At 42.9% G+C, this 11,897-nt stretch overlaps 1 protein-coding gene across 2 annotated transcripts; it reads left to right on the forward strand.

The window, feature by feature from the left end:
* Positions 1–41: 41 nt before the first annotated feature.
* Positions 42–8,103, forward strand: ERRFI1 (ERBB receptor feedback inhibitor 1). 2 transcript variants are annotated; one of them, XM_042887746.1, is made up of 4 exons: positions 42–120; positions 4,585–4,780; positions 4,898–4,974; positions 5,523–8,103. In XM_042887746.1, exons 2-4 carry the CDS (start codon positions 4,659–4,661, stop codon positions 6,719–6,721), a joined length of 1,398 nt encoding a protein of 465 aa, XP_042743680.1. In that variant the 5' UTR covers positions 42–120; positions 4,585–4,658; the 3' UTR covers positions 6,722–8,103. The 2 variants fall into 2 exon arrangements, with proteins under 2 accessions (XP_042743680.1, XP_042743679.1); XM_042887745.1 differs by lacking the exon at positions 42–120 and adding an exon at positions 341–470.
* The last annotated feature ends 3,794 nt before the right edge of the window (positions 8,104–11,897 follow it).

Genomic DNA, 11,897 nt, shown 5'->3' on the forward strand with positions numbered 1-11,897 from the left:
CTCCCACTATAAGGGCGGCGGGCGGCGCGCGGCGCGGCACTGCCGGGTGCTGCTGCGGTTCAGCGCATGCGCGGCGCGTTGGCGGCCGCGCAAGGACATGCGGAGCTGCGCGGTATTAGGGTAAGCAGCAGCACTGCCGGGACTCGGCCTGGAGCCGCTCCGCCGATAGGGAGAGTGGAATAGGAGCTGGGGCGGGCGGGTGCTCCTCAGGAGACGGCGAGGATCGGTTGGGCTGTAGCGGCAGAGCGCCGGTTCGGAGCCGCTGTCCCGGCGGTGCGGCCCACCCTGGGGGTGCGGGGCGAGGTGGCGGCGCAGGAGGGGCGGGCGGGCGGAGCGGCGCGTTCTGCTTCCTCCGTTCCGGCAGCGCTCGTCTGGGATGTTCGGGAGCTGTCGCTGCGCCCTTTTACAGCCATCCTCTTCGTATGCTCCGGCTCGGACTGCTCCGCTCTCCCACGTCGCTTTGTGCCCAGGTTTGTTTTCTCCCCGCGGATATTGAGCCGCACGGGAGGTTCATTCAGTCACTGCACGAAGGCCTGCTTTTCCAGGGGGCTTCTTGACAAAGCCCCGTCGCTCAGCTGTGCACGGAGAGGAGAGCAGCTCCCCTTCTCAGCACGTTAAAACGTATCGCAGTGCGGCTGATGCTGCGCTGATGGTCGGGAATTGTTTCCTGAACGTAAGCCGGCCGTTTTCACGTTAACATTTTCAGGAGAACGAAGAACTGTACCTTAAACACGCATCTCAAACTTGACAAGCAGAGGCAAGGCTACTGTCTTGCTGTTTAATTATTAGCTTTCTGCTGGTGCCTTGCAAGATCCTCCCAGTTTACTGTATAGGACCGTGAAATGGCAGCCAAGGCTTTACTTGAACCCAACTCCCTGATGAGCTGCTTCAGTGTAACCCTGCAGAAATGACTGTTAGAATCCTGATCCATTCTGGTCGGGTGATTTCCTTTCTGTCCATCACCTTCTGTGTCAGAGTTGTGGAATACGTTGTGTTTGCGGCTTGGCGTGATGTGAGCGGCGGTTTTCTGTCCGAACTAAGTGGGCATCATCTGTGATGTTGTACAGCAGAATGGTCCATTTCTGGTTGGCGATAAATTTAAAGCAACCTTCTCTTGAGACTGTTGTCGCTCAGTGGCAGTTATCTGGTTGCAGGAAAGACAAAAGCACTTAAGAGATGATGTGACCATGATAGAACAAAGATTACTCAGGGGATTTTGGGGGTTTGGGTTTTTGTTTTGGGTTGGTTTTTGGTTTGGGTCTGTTTAAGTATTGCAGTAATAAGGTAATTTAGGTTAAGTCCTAGTGGAAGTCCAAAACACTTGAATATCAGAAGGAGTGGTTCTATCTCAGGTGTTTGTGCTAAATAGAAAGTCAGAGGATGGGGGAAAGGAAATTACATCACATTGTCAAATAAGGAACAGCTAGCTAGAGTGGATGACTTGCAGTACAAAAATGTGCCCCTCCTCCTGTGAATTGCTTTTGAGATTCATTACAGATACGTGGTGGCAAGGTGAGCAAAAATAAGTTGTCAATGTAAGGTAGCCACATATTTTTTCCCCTCCCAGAAGTGTTAAGGAGATCTCACTCCCAGGCTTTCTTGTGTCTTACAAGCCACGCGTGAGCTATTTGCCAATGTTGCATTTATAAAGTTTGTCCAAGATTGGTGTAGGAATTTGGGACAATCTTCACAAATATCCACCATTCACAGCCATATCCACCATGTGAAATGTTTGTAGATGTTGTACAAACCAGAATCCAGTTTCCCTTATTATGAAACTAGTTTGCCTCAAATAGGTTGTAGCAATGGGACTGGGGTGTCAACGGGGAACGGAGTAACAAGATTTTGTTAGCAGTGATTGTCCTGAGCTAAGGTATGTGAAAATGCTTCTTCCTTCCTAAGCAGAAGAATGCTCATAGTGTGGCTGCAGTAATTAGTGATCCATACAGCGTGAAAACTATATATTGGGTGGTGACGGTTGTTTCCCAGTGCAAACTCTGGAATTGCCACGGCTTGTATCTGCACTGTAGCATTAGTAGCCATAGTTTTATTTTGGACTAACTACGTTCCTTTTGAATAGCACTGAAACTGTACCAGTTTCAGAAGCGCTCAGAGCTGCGATCGAAGTGCCAGAATCCATGTGGAAGTAGGGCAGATGAGCAGAGCAACCGGAAACCCATTCTGAGTAACACACGTTGTGCAAATGAGGAGCAAACAGGCACGAGGGTACAGAACGCTGCGTAACTGCATGGCGTCCGCTCTCTTTAGCTAATGCCTGATCTTATTTATGGTAAATGTAGATCCTTCAATCTTTGAAGACGTGGTATCAGGCCAGCAGTTAGAATGGAAACTCCTCCATTAGATATCCTTCTGGCCTTTCAGATAGTTTGCTCAAATAAATCTACATGTGTTTTAAAATTGTACTTCAACTCTCTGAGCTCAGGACTGAGGAAAGCAGTGTGCAGTTACGTGGTCCCTTACCTCTCGTGATACTCCTGGCTGGAGGCATGGAGGGCAGTTTCAAAACTCCATCCATTCTCAGCTCCTCATTGAAGTGTTGTGAGGAGTCACCTGTGCAATCACAGAGAGGGGTTGTTAGGCGCAGCCGGTAAAATGTCTGTTTTATTTTAAAAAATAACAGCATCTATTGAAAAAAAGAAAAAAAGAAAACTACCTTTTCCTAGAGTATGTAAATACTTAAATTCATCTCTGAAATTGCACTTGACATTCCAGAGGGATTTCAGAGAAGCAATTGTGCAACTATCGGTCTTGAGAGCTGAGATTTAGACAGCGTTCACAAAGCTGACACAGTAATTATTAGCAGTAGTTTTGGCGTGGGATCTGATGGAGGTTGGGCCTCTTAACAGGCCCTGCAAGGGCTGTGTGTTATCATAGCAAACACATTACATGTGCTCTCAAATGACAGCAGTGCCGCCCCCCCTTCCTGTGTCTTTTTTTTTTTTAATATCCTAATCAATGTCTCATGCTCTTGTCAGATCATGTGTGCTCACTGAGGCAGAACACTATCATTTGCTGACTATTCAGTGTTCTTTATCAGTGATTTCCATGTGCGACTTATATTGGACTTAAAAAAAAGTACTGGAATAGAAGGGCAAAATCCTTCATAGTCATTCACCTACGTTATTATCAGTCTGGGATCTGCAAGATGTGAAAAAATCTGAGTAGTGTAAGCTGCTGGGATTGGTGTTTTGTTTGCGAGTCGTGTTAATGATAGACAAATGTAATTTTAGAATTGGTACAGTTTGTACTGTGCTTCAAGAGTCTACAACATGGACAGATTTCTCCAGTTTCCCCCTTCCCTGAAAATGGTTTTACTTGCACTTGCAGAACAATAAGGAAGAAGCTGGTGTTACAGAACTACTGGGGATTCTTGAACTAATTTTGCTAAGCGTAGCTACATCATTACTTTCTGAAACAGCGTGTTTATTTTTACTTAGAAAATGTGCAAATCCATTACTGGGAAGGGTCTGACTTCACTGCATTGCACAAAGGTTACCTGGCTTAAGTTAGGTTTTAAGGAGGTTGCTTGGAAGGGAAAAACAGGCTCTTCACTAAAATCAGTGCAACCAAGACCTTACCACGATGCTGGCTGAGGCCTTGTTCACTTCCATTAAAGCCAATCTCCTGTCATGGATTCTGAAGTCGCTGGTTAAAACTCTCCGCTGTCAGCTAGGACATAAAAACCGCTGCTGTTGACAGAAGCGCGATCACTGGCAGTCACGATTAAGAAAGCCTTCATGCTCTTAAGGAGAATGTCATTAAGTATTCCAAATCATAAGCATATATGCAGTGAGAAACTACACTTTGGATATTATTTGCTTGGAAGATCAATACTGGGCTCAATTCAATGTTTGGAAAAGGATGACAAACTTCTTTGTCAAACAGTTGTTTCTGAAAGGCCAATGTTGGCATTGGATTACAAATTAATCCTGCTTAAAGGTTGGCCAGCCGTCACAGGTAGGTGTAATGAATCTTTCCCCTTAAAGGAAAAAGATGACACGTCTGCATAGAAGAGCTGGTTTATTTTTGAACAGATGTACCGTCATTATAAGCTTCTACCTATTTCTGCACTGTTTTCTTGCACTGCCATACTATGAAGGGGTTTTCATGGTGTGTGTAGTGCATTGATGTAGTTGGCCCTCACTTGTTTGAAATAAACTGCCCCTTGTCTGAAATAAACTGCTCTGTTGTATTTCAATTTAAATGGAGATGATTTCAAGACACTGAGTTTCTGGTTGTAAATAAATAGCTCGAGAATTGTATCTGTTTTAAAGCACAGTGATGCTTAAGTTTGTTTATAATCATCACTGCTTTCTATAAAAGAAGTTTTGGAATTCTGACTGAAATAGTAAATTGAGTTTGCTGATGAGTGGTTTGCATATATCAATAGGTTGGTAGCTGAAAATCTTGACAAAGTAACGCATTTTGTAAAGTCTTCCTACTGGCAGGTGCAGAGACAGCCTTTTTACGGAGAGATTTAGTTCCTTGAGGCCCTAAAAGTTCAGATCAGAGTCAACTCATACTTGCATTTCTGATATTTATATCCCTTTCTTTATTTGGCAGGGAATGCAAACTGCGAGAAGCCTGTCACCCCCTGTGAGTTTCTAGAACTGGGAGACATCACAGAGCCATACACAATGTCAACTGCAGGAGTTGCTGCTCAGGAAATGAGAGTCCCACTGAAAACTGGATTTCTTCATGCTAGTCAAGGCATGGGGGGTCTGAAAACCTGCTGGGGTAGCCACAATGGATTTGAGAAGTGAGTGTAATACTTGATCTATTGAACTGTCATGTATACAAAAGAAGTATTAAGAATATTTCTACTGATACCAGCCTATGGCTTATTTACATTGAAGACTTGTGATTCCTTTTTCAGTACTTTCTTTAACGTGGATCCCATAACAGTGGCATATAACTTGAATCCACCAGCAGAGCATCGTTTACCACCCATTGGTAAGTATAAGGACTGACACACATCTTTAGGTGGTGTCATGGATGTGCCTTGGGTAAGATGCTGAATGCTTTCTTAATTTGGATGTGAGGCTGCCCTCTGGTGACAGAATGCAGACATTTCAAGAAAATACTAGTATTAAAAAACATTCCTAAGAGTGTGATTAAGAACACCACACTTTCCCTTATTTTTACAAGCCTCTGAGATTCCATTACAATCCTGATTTAATAGTTAAAAAAAAAAAAAATTAGTAAAATCCCGTTTGTTCTGTCTTTTGGGATCTTTTCAGCTGCAGCTCAATTTTAATGTTTGTGCACGAGGTCTCTTAATTACCTCATTTAACTGGAGAGTGGCCTCAGACATGGTAATCAGCTGATCTCCTAAGCACGTAACTATCAGACCAAAAGAGACCTGTACTGTAACTAATGCTTGTTTCTGGCACTGTTAACCAGGAATTACTTACTTGTTGCATGAGAAGGATTTAAACAGTTAAACATGCAGTGGCAAAATGTCGCTTAGAAAAGTTTCTAAGACTTTCTCACCTTTCTAGGGCACTCCTCCAACTGCGTTTCCACAAATGACCACGGCACTGCTGAAAGCTGCATCCAAGTCCCATCTCAGAAATCTAGTCCAGCTCCTGTAAGTCCCAAAAATGAACAGCCAATTTCAAGATATGAAGACCAGCTCATTCCTGGCTTTAGTAAACTGTCATTAACCACAGGCTGCGTTTCTGAAGAAACACCTCCTCATATGCCAATTAAGAATGGGCCAATTCAGTTTCTGTCTGCATCCTCCCATGATCGTAGCTCCAGGCCACTGCCCCCTCTGCCTGTCCCTGAGGATATTACTCCAGACGAGGTTGACAGAGAAGTGGAATTCCTGACTAGCTCAGATACAGACTTCTTGTTAGAAGATTATGGACTTCCTCCTTTTAAATCCAGTGGTTCGAGTCGGCGGAGCTTTAGAGGTTGTGGACAAATCAACTATGCATATTTTGATGCTCCAACAGGACCAAAACCAGAAGATGCCAACCCTGCACAGAGCCTAAATGAATGCATATCCAGTATCTGCCCTCCTCCGCAGCAGCTGCATCGACGTTTGCGAAGGTCCCATTCAGGACCAGCTGGCTCTCTTAACAAACCGGTAGCGAGACTATCTGGACACTTAAACAGGTCTTCTCCAAACTCTGATGAAGATAAACCAGAGATCCCTCCAAGGGTTCCCATCCCTCCAAGGGCTCTCAAACCAGATTACAGAAGGTGGTCAGCAGAAGTTGCTTCCAGCGCATACAGTGATGAAGACAGGCCTCCCAAAGTTCCCCCTAGAGAACCTTTGTCTCGTAGCAATTCCCGTACTCCAAGTCCTAAAAGCCTGCCATCGTACCTCAATGGGGTTATGCCCCCCACCCAGAGTTTTGCACCTGATCCTAAATATGTCAGCAACAAAGCTCTACAAAGACAAAATAGTGAAGGGTCTTCCAACAGGGTCCCTTGCATTCTTCCAATTATTGAAAATGGAAAGAAGGCCAGTTCGACACACTACTATCTGCTGCCTGAAAGGCCTCCCTATCTGGACAAGTATGAGAAATTCTTCAGAGAGGCAGAAGAAACTAGTTCTAATACAGAGGCTCAGTCCTGGTCTGGTGACTGCATGGCCACTTCAGTCCCAACAAGACTGGACTCAAAACCTAGAATGGACATAGCTGGTCATCTGAAACGAAAGCATCTGTCTTACGTGGTTTCTCCGTAGTCTCTGGGAGCACAGCTCACCTGGGTTGTTGAGGATGGATGGAGCCAAATTTTACCATGTTAAAAACATCTTAAGGTTCTCAGATAAAGTAGGACTGGTTTGTCCTTTGAGAACTAGGTAGTGGATGGTAAAGTACTCTTAGGCTGCATCTCTCTGGTATGTTTCTTAGACTGTGTTTTGTCTTGGTACATATACCTGAAAACTGACAAAGATTGCACAGAAACATACAGAGATGGCAGTTGCAGTTGGCCAGTTGTATGCTACCTTAGATAAGTGTATCATGTTATCAAAATAAGCCTAAAAAAAAAAAATCTAACTTTGCTTATGAGTTCCTTACAAACCTGACAACAGAGCAGATAATGCAGTACAGTTTTTGTATCAGGCATTTCTAAAGTTTCTTTTGCACAGTAACTCTGCCAAGAAGAGATTCTATTCTCTTTCACTATGATATGCCAACCTGGTAAGAGGGTGACTGCAACATCACATAGATAACTGATAACTTTCAGGCCTGTTGAGCATACTGAAAATATCTTTAGAATATTGAATCCATCTTACAACTTAATTGGTAACCAGTAGACTTACTTTCAAAGTGAAGCAGCATGGAACTGAGATAGGCTTTGTGGATTCTTTTAGTTCCTGGACACTTGGCTCAATTTTGCAGTTCTTCCTATGAGAGACAGATATGGACCAGATACTGCTAAGCTTCTGCTGCTGCTGTTGTTTTTCTGCTGGATCCTAGAAAGGTATAAAAGTGTCATAAAAGTGGCAGAGGATATGAGCAAGTATATGATTGCTGTAAGTAGGCCACAACAACTACGTGCTCATCTTGCATCTGAAATCGGGTGTATTAAACATAACACAAGCTGGTCTTGTGTTCTGGTTTCTACTCAGTATTTTAGGAGAGGAGGAGAATATGGGGAAAAAAATATGATTCCACTTACGAACAGTGTCACTCCTGTCTGTCTCTGCTTCTGACACTGTTTCTTGCTGTTTAATTTTTCCTTGTTCTGCTTCTGTGTTCTGGTAAAGTTCACTGAGTTGCCACGTTTGTGCATTCGCAGTTTCTCATGATTACATTTATCCTCTTGCAGATAAGCACAGAAGAAAGGGTGCTCTTTAACGGAGGTACAAAAGATGAATGTGTTCCTCCTAACAGAAACAGACGAGCTGTTTACAATTTGAACTGCTGAATGAGATGTTTGAGCTATTTTAAAGCTTACTTTTTGTTTTAGTACAAACTAAATGAAGGTGAAATACATGCTATAGAAATGCACTGATATTTCTGCATCATGTACAGTATTGAATAAAGAAGAATTCACTTTGTATTTTGAATATTGTCATGTCTTGAGTTTAATAAAGTTATAATATACTTATTTATGATACATTTTGTTTTTTGCTTCATTGAATACTCTATGCAATTTTGCATTTCAGCTTCGCAGTTACTGGGAAAATCAAGAAGGAAAATGCTTAACATGCAACAAATGCTGAGTTCAGTTTCCACTTAGCACTACTGTCAAAGCATTCAGTAACTCACATTACACAAATTAATTCTGACTCCTCCTCACTAATAGCTTAGTGTGTATGATCTTTGCCTGGCAGTAAAGTATTATATAGCCTATCAAAGTTAAAAACCTTTGCTATTTCCAAAGTCATCCATACCACACTAGGTACTGTCTTACAGAAAAAAAGGGAAGTAGATTTCCTGACTTAAATTTCTCACCTGTTAAAAAAGAACTAAGTTGTACATTTAAGGGTGACTAAAGAGAGTTAATCATTTTAAGGATGAAAAGAACTTCGTTAATCATAATTTTTTCATTTATTGCTTAAAAGGAAAAAGCAGTTGCTAATATTCATCTCAAAATACACGTTTAACCATAGTAACCTTATGCACAGCTCAGATACTGACGCATCACGTGTTTCTGGTCTCTCAGATGTGCATGGGGGTAAATACTTCCCTTGAACGGGCAGTCCAGAGTCTGAACTTTCTGTGAATGAGGCTATTTCAGAAAACAAGCAGGTTATTGCCATCCTTGGAATTATACTTGGTGAAAAGTAGGCTAGGAAATGGTTCACCAGAGGGTGGTGGGCATGAAATGGGCTCCCCAGGCAGCGGTCATAGCACCACATTCAAATATGGGGTTTGAATTTTGGGTGGTTGTGTGCAGAGACAAGAGCTGGACATGATGGACATTCCTCCTTACCTTGAGACACTTGAAAGGCCTTGATCACAGTTTTGCCCTGCATAGCATTTACTCTCAAGTTAGCAGCTAAGCCACCCCTGCACAGGAAAAAGCATCCTCATCCAGATACCACACAGTAAAAAGGAGGAAAAAAAAAAAAAGACTTGTGCACTCCTTTCCTGCAAGTGTTGGTATTGCCTACTAAGCTGTATTAAAAAAATTCCTCTGTAGTGGTGCCATCTTTCCAGATGAGTATCAGCAGAGTGTGTGAAGTCTTATTTAAGTAGTTAAATTTTGAATTTACGTTTACTAGAACTGGGGTAAACCAGGCTGAACTTGAGCTGAAAACAGTGAGTAGAACTGCTCTGCAGTAAACAAGTCCTTCAGTCAGATCATAGAGCTCCAGTGTCCCTTCAGTGTCAGAAGATAGATTTACAGACAACAGTCTCACACCATTTAAGTACCTTGGCTGTATTATCCTTAAAAGTCCGAAGTAATGAGGTCTGTTCCACTGTTCAGTGGTTTCCTCTGAGTGTCACCTTGCTTGTGTATTCCCAGACAATGCAGATTCCTGTGCTTTGGGGAACAACATTTGCACCATCCAAAAAGTATATTCTGTTTTCCGAGTGAGTCACTGGGCCCCAGAGCTGTGGGGGCAACTTTGCAAGTTCTGGCCAGAAGGCATTTCTCTGCTCATCCCCTGACACAAGATAAGGCCTGTCAGGACACAACGTGGTTTTGCAACGTTCTGATCGCATTTGAATATTTAGAGCTTGGGCTCACCTGGGCAGGACCTGTCAGATGCCTCTGATGAGGAAGCTCCTTGCCAGAGAGATTTGACTGAAACGATCACATTTCAAAGCAGCGATGACTTGATACATGAGTCTGAAGAGCCAAGGTGTTTGTGTAAAAACAAGAAAGAAAGATGCGCATTTACGAAAATGCAATGCTTCCTCAACTTCCTGAGCTGAAAGTGGGCTGCACGCCACCTGGAGGTCTCTTTCTTGCCTCAGCAGCACTGCTGTGACCACAGAGGCACATCATCAAGGCCCCATGGTAAATCCATGATCATCAAACAGACTTTAATAAGAAGAGACTGGCAGCAAGGTCAGCGAGAAGGGACATATGGGGACACACCTCTCTCCTCAGGCTCAGAGCTGTCAATAGGAGAAAAAGGTCCCTCAGTAATCAGTGGAAGCAAGTAACCACCCTATCTATACTGTGCAAGGGTTAACTGGGCTAGAAAATCAGCCAGGAGTTACATCCAGCTGGTAACTAAAGGGCAAGTTGTTTCCCTCAGTACACCTTTTCCTGAATGGAAGAGGTTGTGTTAGTACCCAGAGACTTCAAAGAATGCCATTAACTGAGTTTTCCATCAGGGTAACTCACTCTTAAGCAGCTAATGTCAGGGAGGTTAGCACGGCTTTTATGGGAGATCATTTAAAAAGGTGTCCAGACTGAGTCCTATCTGAAATTCAGGATTAAGACAATGACTGGACATGGTACAATTCCCACCCAACAAAATCATGACTACAAACCGAGAGCCCTACAAACATTTCTAAAAGACACACTCTCAAGTTTCTTTCCTGAAAGTGATCAGTAACAAAATGCAGCAGTCTGTCCACACAGTCAGGCACAGTCTGTCCATCGCAGTCAGGCATTCCACTGATTCCACTGATTTTCTGTATGTTGGGCATTCTTGCAAAAGAAAAAAAAAAAAAAAAAAAAAAAAAAAAAAGCCCCCACTTACATCCCCTCACCTTCAGTCTAGCTCAATACTTCGTTTGCTCCATAGCTTGTTTTCCCAAATAGCTTATATTCATTTAAAACGTATGGTAAATTTTCTGTTTCTCATAGTTCTTTGGCACTAAATCTAGCACACAAATTTTAATTATACTTATTAATATTTACTAAATACCATTGCAGAGATTTCTGGCTGCTGAGCTTGTGATTAGCATTTGTATAAACTGAGCGAGGTGTTACCACCACCCATCCTGCATTGTAATTCAGGCTTTGCATAATAACTGCCTAAATGCCTATTTTCATCCACACAGCTCATTACTTCTTCTGAATCATATACGGAAGCCACACCTGTGATTGCTCATAGACTGTTGCTCTATTATTTATATATTGGCATGCACCTTGATCCTAGTTGTGGTTAATTTTGAGAAAGGTGTTAGGTATTCCATATTTTAAGTGGTGTGCCACTGAAACATGGTAATCGTTACTGCTATTCATTTTCTTACAAAGTGATTCAGAAGAGATGCTTCCCTGTTTAAAACCTGCAGCTTCTTTCTGAAGATCACTCAGCATTATGGCTGTCACCCAGAGTGTCAGCATCTTAAAGCCACAAAGGAAAAAAAGTGCAAATATACTGCTGTGAAACATGAGAGAAAAGAGAAAGATGCCAAATGACTGTTGTCACCCTGAATCTATTCACAGGTATACAAAGAGCCACCAGAATAAAACACTGAAGCCATCAATGCACAAAACCTCCACATGAAGCTTACAATCATCAGGTCTGACCCTTCCCCCTTCCACCCCCTCCCCCCCCCCCCCCAAAAAAAAAAATTACTATGTTAATGAGTTTCTTATTCTTACAGCAACCTGAAGGGAAGGACCAGAACTACTGAGTATCCTTCAGAAAAGGAAAAGAACATACACCCAAACCTACATGCTGAACAGTCCTTATGCTTCAAAACCAGGGAAATCCTCAGTTCCAGAGAAGGGCACCCCAGTTTGTGCCACATTGAATCCAACTGCTGCTTAGCAATGTGTGAGTGAGACACTAACGATAGGCAGGTTACTTGTTGCAGCCCCTGCATGTCATTTACTGGATGTTGAGCAAGGGCCAGAAGAAACCAAGTACTCCAACCATATTAGTTTGCACATGGGGACTTCATTTGTTATCTGTCACATTGACAAGCTACTCAAGAAAAGTTTCCCTGCATCCTGCTTGAGCACCTGACTTTAGAGCTTAAGCAATTTGAATGGGC

The sequence above is a fragment of the Lagopus leucura genome, unplaced genomic scaffold (assembly GCF_019238085.1).
Source record: "Lagopus leucura isolate 7727_CA_CO unplaced genomic scaffold, USGS_WTPT01 Super-Scaffold_100106, whole genome shotgun sequence".
NCBI lineage: Eukaryota > Metazoa > Chordata > Aves > Galliformes > Phasianidae > Lagopus > Lagopus leucura.

Coding starts and splice junctions, on each gene's coding strand:
- ERRFI1 (XM_042887745.1), top strand. CDS start 377: ATGTTCGGGAGCTGTCGCTGCGCCCTTTTACAGCCATCCTCTTCGTAT. Junction 471..4,584: donor CCACGTCGCTTTGTGCCCAG/GTTTGTTTTCTC, acceptor TTTATTTGGCAG/GGAATGCAAACTGCGAGAAG. Junction 4,781..4,897: donor AGCCACAATGGATTTGAGAA/GTGAGTGTAATA, acceptor TTCCTTTTTCAG/TACTTTCTTTAACGTGGATC.